The 10,553-nt window shown below is 38.1% G+C and overlaps 1 protein-coding gene across 1 annotated transcript; it reads right to left on the reverse strand.

Annotated features, from left to right (window-relative positions):
* Positions 1-1,102: 1,102 nt before the first annotated feature.
* Positions 1,103-9,696, reverse strand: anxa4 (annexin A4). The gene is made up of 13 exons (XM_061061143.1): positions 9,539-9,696; positions 8,208-8,261; positions 6,961-7,048; positions 6,200-6,294; positions 5,202-5,315; positions 4,645-4,735; positions 3,310-3,389; positions 2,867-2,923; positions 2,697-2,790; positions 2,311-2,406; positions 1,793-1,851; positions 1,562-1,684; positions 1,103-1,350 (listed from the first exon to the last, which is right to left on the reverse strand). The coding sequence occupies exons 2-13, from the start codon at positions 8,214-8,216 to the stop codon at positions 1,294-1,296; spliced, it is 963 nt and encodes a 320-aa protein (XP_060917126.1). The 5' UTR covers positions 8,217-8,261; positions 9,539-9,696; the 3' UTR covers positions 1,103-1,293.
* Between the last annotated feature and the right edge of the window lie 857 nt (positions 9,697-10,553).

The following is a 10,553-nucleotide window of genomic DNA, read 5'->3' on the forward strand; positions in this document are numbered from 1 at the left end:
CCCTGTTGAAACGTTTTCAGTAAATTGTGTTTATTTAAAATGCTCACTTTTATTAGATTGTTGTTCACAGTTGAAAAAACAAATCCTCATTCTCTCTAATGAAAAACGTCCATGCCAAGAACTCAAATGAATGCAGGTGCTTCTACAGGATTGATATTGTACACAATAAAACAGAGGCCTCTTTTAAAAGCATTTCATTTGAAATATATACCACTGTTCCCCTTTACAATGTCAGATATCTAATCACTTACAACTGTAGTTGCTACATAGCCTATAACGATACATGGACCAAAACTTTCCTCTGAACAAATCTAACATTCAACAAATGTTTCCAGAATCGACTTATTAGCTCCTCTGAGGCTCCGATCAAATTCAGTGAATTAAAAACCTGCTGATTTAAGCCCCCCTCCCCTCAGAGGGAGAAATATGGTGAACATTTAGTCTGATGATGGTTTAGTGATGTTTTTTTCTTCCTGTTTGCACCATAAAGAGTAATTGGAGAGCCTGCCAGTTGAGTGTTAGGCTGCTAAAGCTAATTGGATTCCATTTGTAAGTCTGTATAGGGCACATGTTAGGCCCTCACTTTCAAAAAGGGTTATAAAATGACATTTGATATTTTGCAGCACAATATAAAACATTAAGTGCTTTAATCGCAAAGAGGACGCTGGGAGAATTCCCTTCAATGCTGCTTCAGACTAACTGTATGGAGAGTAGTTTTGGTTCCACCTAGTGGTCACTTTGGGTAAAAATACTGCACATTATTATGACTGTGTTGTATCTGATGTTTGTATGAGCAAGGGGACGTGCTCCTTAACTTAATTAGAACACATTTTACTGCCTCAAATCAAGCTAGCAGTGTGGTAATGTAATTGAGTTAAATGAAGGGCTGACTCAACCAATGAGTAATTGCAACTAATTAAACAAATGGAGCTCACTGACTGGACAGTGATGGACAATATCGGGCTGTAACAACGAGAGCTGGAAGGCCAATAACATTCATCTTTTATGTGCTCAGAGACTTGAGGGGGATATATCTCCCTCTCTAACTAAAAACAATTATTTATCCTTAACGCAGGATCAATAACACAAACACAGACGGGTGTAAAAGGTCACTGCTCTTTGGTTTAATTTCTATTACAAACAGTAAAATGAGGCACTGTGGTCCATCAGGGAAATGTAAAAGGCCATGGAAGTAGAAAAGATAAGAGATACAGGAATTCATTAACGGAAAAAAAAAGCTCATAATGTGGTCTCCAGAATCAAGAGCCAGCTGAACGCTGTGGTGATGTTTCTCTACTCGCCTCCACACAGCTCCAGCAGGATTTTGCGGTAGTCACCAGAGGTGTCTCCCTGAGCAGCGTGAAAAAAAAAAAAAAAATCTGTGAGACTTCAAAGGACAAATTGCCAACAGACACATGAAACAATCTGATAAAACGCTTTGATATTCTTATTCAATTCCAAGACCTTTATAAGCAACAGATATTATAATTCTATCACGGCTGATGTATTTCAAAGCTTTTGCTGACTGCAGTGTTTCCACCTCTTAGCTGTGGTGCCTCACCTTGATGAAGGAGTGGAGAGTCTTGCCGTACAGCTTCAGGAACTCCGCTTTGATGTCCAACATGTCAATCTCTGCCCTAGCAACCATTATTCTCATGAGGACACTATCTGTAGTGCCCAGCCCCTGACGAGAGAGAATAAAGTGTTAACAGACGAAGATGTTTTCCCTTTCTTGTTTTTACAACACTGACTGCAGTTTACTCTTCTTTTGTTAGAAACATTTCAAATATACCTTCATTGATTTGTATAATCGCTCTGCAAAGAACGCCGGCTTGTTCCTAATGCATTTCACTGTCGAGCAAAAAACAAAAAGAAGTCAAATAAGGTGCAACATTTATTGAACAAAAAAAAAAAAGGTGGTATGAGCTCAGTGTTTAAATTAGCTTTTATCTTGGCACACAGCTTACCGACAAAGAAAAGCAGATGTGTTACATTGAAGAAAAATGTGACTGTACTACTGCAGACCGGTTGCATGCATTAAACAAGCGTTCCTTTTATTTAGGCCAGCACACAAGGGTTTCCACAGACGTGTGTATCGAGCTGATACAGTCGCCTCCTGCGGCTGACACTTTTGAGAGTAAGATCCTCATTATTTTAAATTGTCATGATATCTTTGGTAGGCAGTTACAGCTGTGTGTTTTTCTCCGGCATGAAAAACTTCCAACAGACATGCTTAGCAAGAATTCCTGGCAGAAGACGTCTATTTGTAATATCTATCTCTAAGGAATATGTTGCAGCAGAGAGACAGACCTATGGCCAGAAAGACGTCCTCAAGGCAGCCGGACATCTCCCTCTTAATGCTGTCCTCGATTTCTCTGCCAGAAATCTTCTTATACTCCTCGAACACTACAGGAAGATTAAAAAAAACAAAACATTAAAGGGGTTGTAGAATAACTCAAGAATACATCCATCTGACTGTTTTTTTATCGTCAAATTCATAACACAAAAGAAGACTACGTGAACTAAGGAGGAAAGGTCATTCAAAGAGAGTGTTTGCTCCTGAATCTGAAATTAAATATCCTGGGTCTATTACATGACTTCTTTGGCTATATTGAGTAAAGTCATGAGACAAAAAAGCCCATGGATATTTGGTTTGAAGGTTTGAATGTGTGTTGAGTAAAATTCTGCATGAGTACCTGTCAGCAGATGTTTCTGGTTCCTGACACAAAGCACGGTGAGGAATTTCACCTCGTCTGTGCCCCATCGAGCCTCACCGGCCTCGTAGATTTCCTGTGATCACAAACATTCGAAAAGCGATGATTATATTAAGCACAAGTGATTTCAGCTAAAGAAACTGAAGTCTTGCCTTAGCATCCAGGACAGCCTGGGCGTTGTCCACATTGTCGCTTTCATCCCGTCCAGCCTACAACACAGAGAACAGAGCGACTTCTGAGGAACTGAGTGTAGGATTGTTGAGACAGAAAATAGACAAGAAATGTAAATTCATGTTTTCATAATGCAAAAGGAAGTTCCTCCTCTCCTAGAACGATTGTGAATTATAATATTTAAAAAAAGGTTCACACTTTAAGATTTATACTGACATTTAAAAGTCATCTTATGTGTCTGGAAGAATTTCACAACACTTCAATTCTGAAAGATATCCCCTAACAGTTAAAGAAAACAAGATGTATTTGTTTTTCTCTGACCTGCATTTTTTCATTAATGAAAGATGTAATTACATTTTATATAACTCATATACTTTTTGCATCAGTCCATGCTAGGGGAGGTCCTGAGCTATCAATCCCTTACCGTGAGTAATGACACCAAAACCCTCTGAAACATGCCTGATGTGTCCCCACAAACAGCGTCCTCCAAGCTTTTCCCATATTCTATAACACAAAGCAAACACACTGATTAATGAACAGTCGTCGAATAATGGTGAATAATGTCTCAATGTCTCAATATAAAGTTTTATAAGCATTCATTATTAAGTGTTTTTAGCCTTCTGCAAAACAACCTGTATCCCCTTTCATTAGTTTTTCTCTCACAACCTCCTGAATAGGTATCTTTAACTTGTGAAAATATGTTCTTATGTCATTAATAACTGTTTGTGTGTGTGTGTGTGTGTGTACTGATTGGTTCAGAATTAAGCCTTTTCAATCATTTAGATAATGTCCTTCTAAAATACTGAGCTCATAAAAGGCAAAGCTCAGTAAAGCATTTATGTTATTTTACTGCGACACAAAAAACAAACACATTCACACAAAAATGGAGTATTATAGGTTTAAGAAGCTCATGGGGATCATGTGAATTCAAGGAAATAACTACAGCTGAAGTTATGATTTCATGAATACTTTTTATACTGTGGTCTAAATTCTCAGACTTTGCTGCTAAATGGAATAGACACAGCTCCATATAAGTGAGAGTGTAAACTATAAAAACAAGTTGGTTTAAATTCACTGTGATGGTGCGTTCCATTTGTTGCGGAAGTTGGAAATTCCGAGTCGTCGGCCTGATATGTCATCAGGAACACACTTCTGAAGTCGGAATTCTGACTTGGAAACTTGGATGAAATCCAACATGACTGCTAGGTGCATCAACAGTTATGTTCAAGCTGTAATTATTGTGTTTTTTTAGCAACTCAGTCCTCTTTTTGTGTAATTAAATCAATCACACCGATAGCATCGTGCAGGTTCTATCTGTGGGCATGTTGTCATGGTATGTTAAACTATCATGAAGTGTGTTTTGTTTGCTAATACCAGGCGATAACAACAAAGAAGATAACTGGAATGTTGTTAACTCAGGTGTGACTTCATTCCTAGCTCTGAGATCCCAGTAAATGGATCGCACCATGAGACAAAGCTAAAGACAAAACACTGGAAATACCAACTTGTGTCACTGCAGCCAAGGAGCAGAAAATAGACAATAAACGGCCACATAAAGAGCAGCAATGGCTTTTATGAATAATTTATTCCATCCACTGTTTTCTAATGACGGAGGTCAATGAATCTTCAAACAAAGAACACAGGGCCGTCACTGATACATGAGATCGGATATCATACACAACCCATAGGTAACCAACAGACACTGAGTCGCACTGCGAAACAGAAGTCAGAATACTATTTATAGAAGAGACACACTTACCTTTCTTGTAGAAAGCATTGATGGTTTTTATTTCCGCATTTGACCTTGAAGCGAGAATATCGATGAGAGCAGCCTCCTCGGTTCCAGCCCCCTGTGACAAACAGACAGGTGTAAAAAAAACAATCGGTGAAAAAGAGGGTCTGATCACTTCACTGCCTTCACAAGATAAGTGAATGAACTGAAGTAGATATTATTTATATTTTTTATTAGTCAACAAATCCCATCAAATGAGCTAAATCAAATGGGTGTCTGTCGCTCTTTCAGTCTTCCATGTAGACTTTATTGCAGGAAAAATGTGTGTGTAGGATTGACTTAGTAAAACGAAGTTACTCTGTTTCAATGTAATAAAGAAATGTGTCAACACAATGCCATGATGAATCTGATGGTGTGATTACAATGAAGGACTATGGCACATATAAATGAAGAATGAACAGGCTGTATTTTTTGTGGGATGAATGCATTGTTGTTGTTTGTCTTTTTAAGAGACATGTTGACAACCACTGGACTTGTTTTTTTTTTGTTTTTGTTTTTTTAAAGGAGAAGTTTGAATCTCTGACCTTCATTGCATATTTCAGCTCGTAGGCATCATACACAGGCGCCAGCATCAGCAGACCTAAAACAACGCTCCTGAAGTTCCCACTCAGCTCTGAGGACAGCTCGTCAGCCAGGTCCTGCAAGAGGATATGTACAGATGGATAAAGCAGGAAAACAGCCCATCAATCATCCCAGTGCTTAAACATTTCATCAAAAAAATGGCGTCTTTAATGAACGCTGATCATTTCTAACTTTGAAATAAGTGAATTGATGCTTTTTGTTTGGGGGTTTGAGCTGCCAGCGTGGACATGAGACATGATTTTACACATTCCAGCTGCAGCGCTCGGGTCCCTGTTAGAGGGTGTGGTTTTGTAGACCCAGTCTTGCGCCACAAAGCTCAGCTGTGTGACCACATGTGGGCGTCGCCATGTGGAAGATGACTCACTCTTTCTGCCGGAGAGGATCCACACACTCTTTTTCTGCTGCTTCCTCAGAGGAAACTTTCAGAGTTTATCGTCCAGTCAACGGACACTGCATAGTTTTCCAATTCTTATCTAATCATGTCAGTATAATAAACATCCCACAGTACCGTTTTAGTTAATATATTGATCTACATAAGCATGAAACAAAGAAGCAGTCAGTGGGATATACCTTTGTGGGTTCAGTGTGCTTGGTTTTAATGAAGGCCATGTTCCCATGTTTAACAGGTTACAAGGCCCTCTCTGTCCAGACGTTTGTTTGCAGGTGGTATTCATTTCTGCTTTATGGTTAATGGTTAACTTGGACATTATCAGTGCTTTGTTGGCACAGCACACATCCACCTTAAGTGACAAACGATGTGAGATAACACAATGGAAGAAGAGGGAAAACATCCACAGCTTGTTTTAAATTCTTCACGCACTCTATCCGTCATTATTTCCTACCTTGCATGATGACTCATGACAAAAACCAAAAACCCTTAATCTGTTCACAAATAGACGATATTCGCTGCCTTTGCATACAGCTCAGTGAAAACCCTCACCTTTCCCACAGCTTGTTTGAAGACCTCTTTGATGCGCTGCCTTTGTGCAACAGTACGGTGTGATAGGACCTCAGTGACAGCTGCCTCATCGGTGCCTGCAAGAAAAAAAGACAAGTGAGTAACTGTTAACCAAAAGTATCTTGAAGTGTAAGGATTAAATATTCCTATGCATGGCGTTCCATGAAGGAACAAAATGTTCATGACATCAAATCAGTAACTAGCACTGCAGACCTGCAGATGATCCAGTTGTTTGTTTGCAGCGGCATGGAAACCATCTGTTTGTAATAAAGCTTAAACTAGAGTCAGGAGGAGATGATTATGCTAGCACATGCTAATAGCATCAAGATTCCACATCCTGAATGTGCTGATAGAGAGATTTTGCATGAGCATGTTTGTTACATGCTCCGGGGTAAATACCTGCCAACATTGTTTCATAGCAGTGCCAACCATAATGAGATTAGTTTATGACAGTCTACTACTACTTCCTGTCTACTCTGCAAAGTCATGATTCTCCTCCATATAAAGGGTAGAGAGTTGAGGCAAAGTACAAGGACACACTCAGCAGAATGAATGGACGAGAAAAAAAAAATTAAATCTGAAGCTGCTATGACAACAGCAAAACTATTTTAGCTCGACTTTCCTGGAGGAGAAGAAGAGAAAGGCGAAGGGAAAGATTAATTATATTTTTTTCCCATGGAGGCTTATTCTTAATACCACAGTTCAAAATATCCTCAGCTAATGATAGTTTCAGGATCACTCACCAGTTCCCTTCATGGCTCCTCTGAGTCGCTGGGCATCTGCCTCTGGGTCAAACCCAGCCGCCTCAGTCACTGTTCCTCTCTTTCCAATCTGGTAAGAAACAACAAGATCCAGCCAATAATCTATTAGCTACTGATCAGATTTTGATGATCGTTCAAGCTGTTTTTACATTCATCTACTTAAGGGGAAGTTTGTTTCTGTAACTCAGAGGTCAAGTTGTGCAGATACGAGCATGACATTGTGACAGGCTGAACGAACATTTAAAAACGTTAAATGTGGAAATCTGAAATCTCTGCCATATAAACTGGGAATATATAATATTCTTACAACAATACAACACACCCAATGTGAAGCAGTTAAACGACTGTAATGAACAACATTTACATTTTTATTTAGCATTTCTAAATGTATATTTTGGAAACGATAAATATTTTTCGATTGTATTGAAACAAATTTGGCGAGGTTTTAAAAGCTCAATAACATCTGAATTATAATGTAAGCATGCAACACAGCACAGATACTCAATTATTCATGTAAGAAAAACATGTATTTTACCATTTTAATATGCAAGAGACTGAAAAAAAAAATCTATCTTTGAGACTCTTACTGCAACTAAGCATGGTTTAGGATGATTGACTTTATGGGAAGAATTATGTCCTTAATTAGGTTTTAAGTAGACAAGAGAATAACAATGATTAGAGAGATTTTTTTAAATATATAAAAGTTAATGGCTAAGTAATAATTAATAGGCAGAACTGCTTTAACTTCAAGAGAGTATTATTAATAACATCAAAGAGAAAAACTCAACAATACAACTGATAAATACTAACGAATCATCACTTTGATGCAAATGTTTTTCATACATGTAGATTGCTGCCGAGATCTTTTCAAAACCAAGCACAAGATGATAGCAGGGTCCCTACTCGGGATGCAAATTCATATACCGGTAAACAATATTCAAGGTGCGCAACAATACGTTAACATGAACAATATATATAGATGCAAGGATCAACGATTTAACATATTTTTGTGTGTTAATAAACATTTAAGCTACTTGTTTCAGTCATTGTCTTTTATCAATCACTTAAATGTAGTTTAAAATTAGAAACTACCATAAGCATATTGTTTTGTTGAGAAAATATTGCATCTCACTGAAACTTGATGATTGATCACAGTAAACCCCTCATTACATGTCTTCTGCCTCTTATCACTGTGCAATGGAGGAACAGCAGCTGTAGGACAAACTTACCGCTGCCATTGTAGAGTAGAGTGGGAGAGTGTGGATTTCTGGAGATGAAGAAAGCTAAAAACAAACAAAATACATAATGTCAAATTACACAATAGTCTCTTCAACATTGTGTGAGGTGTAATACACTGCAGGTCATCAGGTTTTGAGACAGTAAATGGTTTCCACTTTGCCTGTGACCCTCATTAACCTCTGATCAATATTGTATGCAGCTCATCATCTCATCATGTCAGAGAGGGTTTCCGTCACACACATTGGGCCTGTGTCCCACCTCTGTGCAAGAGACCGGAGAGCGAATCTAATTAAGCTCGAGTTTGTTTGGAAACACCTGTGATTACTCCACTGAGGAAAGGAAGAGGGGATTCCCTGACAGGATGGATCAGCTTACCCACTGACATAATAGTCACATATGTGCCACAATCCCCTCCCCCCCCTCCCCCCCAGCTAAAAATTGTTTAAAGAAGAAAAACTTATTTTACAAAAAATCCAGCCTATATGTTTTTGTTTGTTTTTTACAAACAAGAATAATATCTATTTATACTAAACCATGACAGTCTGTTTAACTAATAAGAAAAAAACCTGATCCCTGTGCTGGGATGTGTCATTAGAGACATTTACTAGTAAAACATTATGACTTAAAGTGTGCATGAGGGAGTGGTCTGTGATGTAAATACAGGACAGGTGACTCCTTCACACACACTTTGTGGACCACAGACTGTGGGTATAACAAATAAGATCTAGTTGCTAAAGATAATGATGTATAACATTCACTTGGCTCCAGTTAACCACAAGTCAATTTTAGTAAATGTGTACATTTCAAGGTTTCAAGGTCATTTCCATAAACCTCCTTAACATGCATCTTAAAGTATCCTGGATGCATTATAGTCCTGTTACTTTTATTCTCAAAACAATTACTGAGCATATTCCTGTTTGTATTTTTAGACAGCACGTGATTGGATCAGAAACATATAACGTCAGCAGCTTCATTTGAAATTGTGTAATAGTGAGAAAGGGGTATTCTTATAAACTTGAAAAGTAAAGATAGAGTAAACTGTTCCACTAGAAACGTGTATGCCTGCCAAAGTTAAAGTTTGATTCCTATTCCACAAAGCCGTACAAACCTGGTTAATGATGGTAAGAACAGTTTTAAAAAAGTTTGAAGACATATCGAAAGTAATTCAGAAAGCAGAGCGCAAAGTTAACAGCTCACTTGGCATGAAGTTGCAGGGCACACCCTACACACAAACACAGCACCAACCACAACAGTCTGAGCTCAACTCTATCATGAACTGAAAAACACCTATCTATGTCTAAGTCTGTGAATTACGCCTTACCTGTCCTGACGACAATTTATTCAGCGAGGAGCTCGACGAGACGAGTGGGAGACGTCACAGGACAAGTAAATACAGCTTATAAATGCCAGCAGTTCACATGTCCCACCCACCGTGATGCAAATATTTTATCAGGGTCCTCCCTTCGCGTGCGCGCTGCAACGTACACGCGAGCTGCTGCTGCTGCATTCAAGGACTGTCGGTAGAATGGGAAACCTTCCCGTAATACAAGTAAACCTGCAGTTATCAGTGGTCAAATTTAATAATCTACAGAACTGTTGTCCTACTTAAAATTTGACGCACATACTTTCTACCTACCTAAATTTCAGGAAATGTTATACTTTCTAAATTACTACTACCATGTGGCAGCTGTTAGGCAACATAAAATATTAAGAGTTTTCAAACAGAATTATAAATAATTTATTGAATATTGATAGGCTATGTTAGAAAAAATATATATATATTTAAGGCACAGCTCCAAAAATTAATCGATCTATCAATCAGACGGTGCTCAGAACAATAATTGGCATTTATTTTCACAACTGTGTCTTTTGGAAAACATTTCACTTTCCTAGAATAATTTGCCTTCAGTCATTTCAAATAGGACTTCTCGTGTGTTTCTGTTATTGTTTGATTTTTGCATTGAACAAACACGCATTGTTAAAGTGCTATTTTGGGCAATTTCGGAACTCCATTAGTCCAGTTAATGACAAAATGATAAGATCACCCTTTTCGTGAGACCAGGCTAATTAGATTTTTTTTAATATACAGGGGCCTGTCATATAATGGAATAGGCCTATCTCAATTCAGTTTTCTGGTCTTTCACAAGCCTACATAAACATATTTTTTCATTTATTTATTTAAATTTACTCAAAAACTTGTACTTGCAACAAATAACTTTAACAGTGTGATATAAATAACTAGGCTACGACTTTTACTAAATGAGCTGATCGGCCTAATTTTATAACCTACTGGTGGACACTAATAAACAACATTTTATGTGCCCTTTTGCCAAGCT

This window comes from Labrus mixtus, chromosome 17, assembly GCF_963584025.1.
Source record: "Labrus mixtus chromosome 17, fLabMix1.1, whole genome shotgun sequence".
In the NCBI taxonomy this organism is placed as follows: Eukaryota; Metazoa; Chordata; class Actinopteri; order Labriformes; family Labridae; genus Labrus; species Labrus mixtus.

Bases quoted from the DNA above. Each gene is read 5' to 3' on its own strand.
- anxa4 (XM_061061143.1), bottom strand. The intron at 6,295-6,960 runs GTGAGTGATCCT...TTTTTCTTGCAG, and splicing joins AGGAGCCATGAAGGGAACTG to GCACCGATGAGGCAGCTGTC. The intron at 1,685-1,792 runs GTATATTTGAAA...CTCTCTCGTCAG, and splicing joins GATTATACAAATCAATGAAG to GGGCTGGGCACTACAGATAG.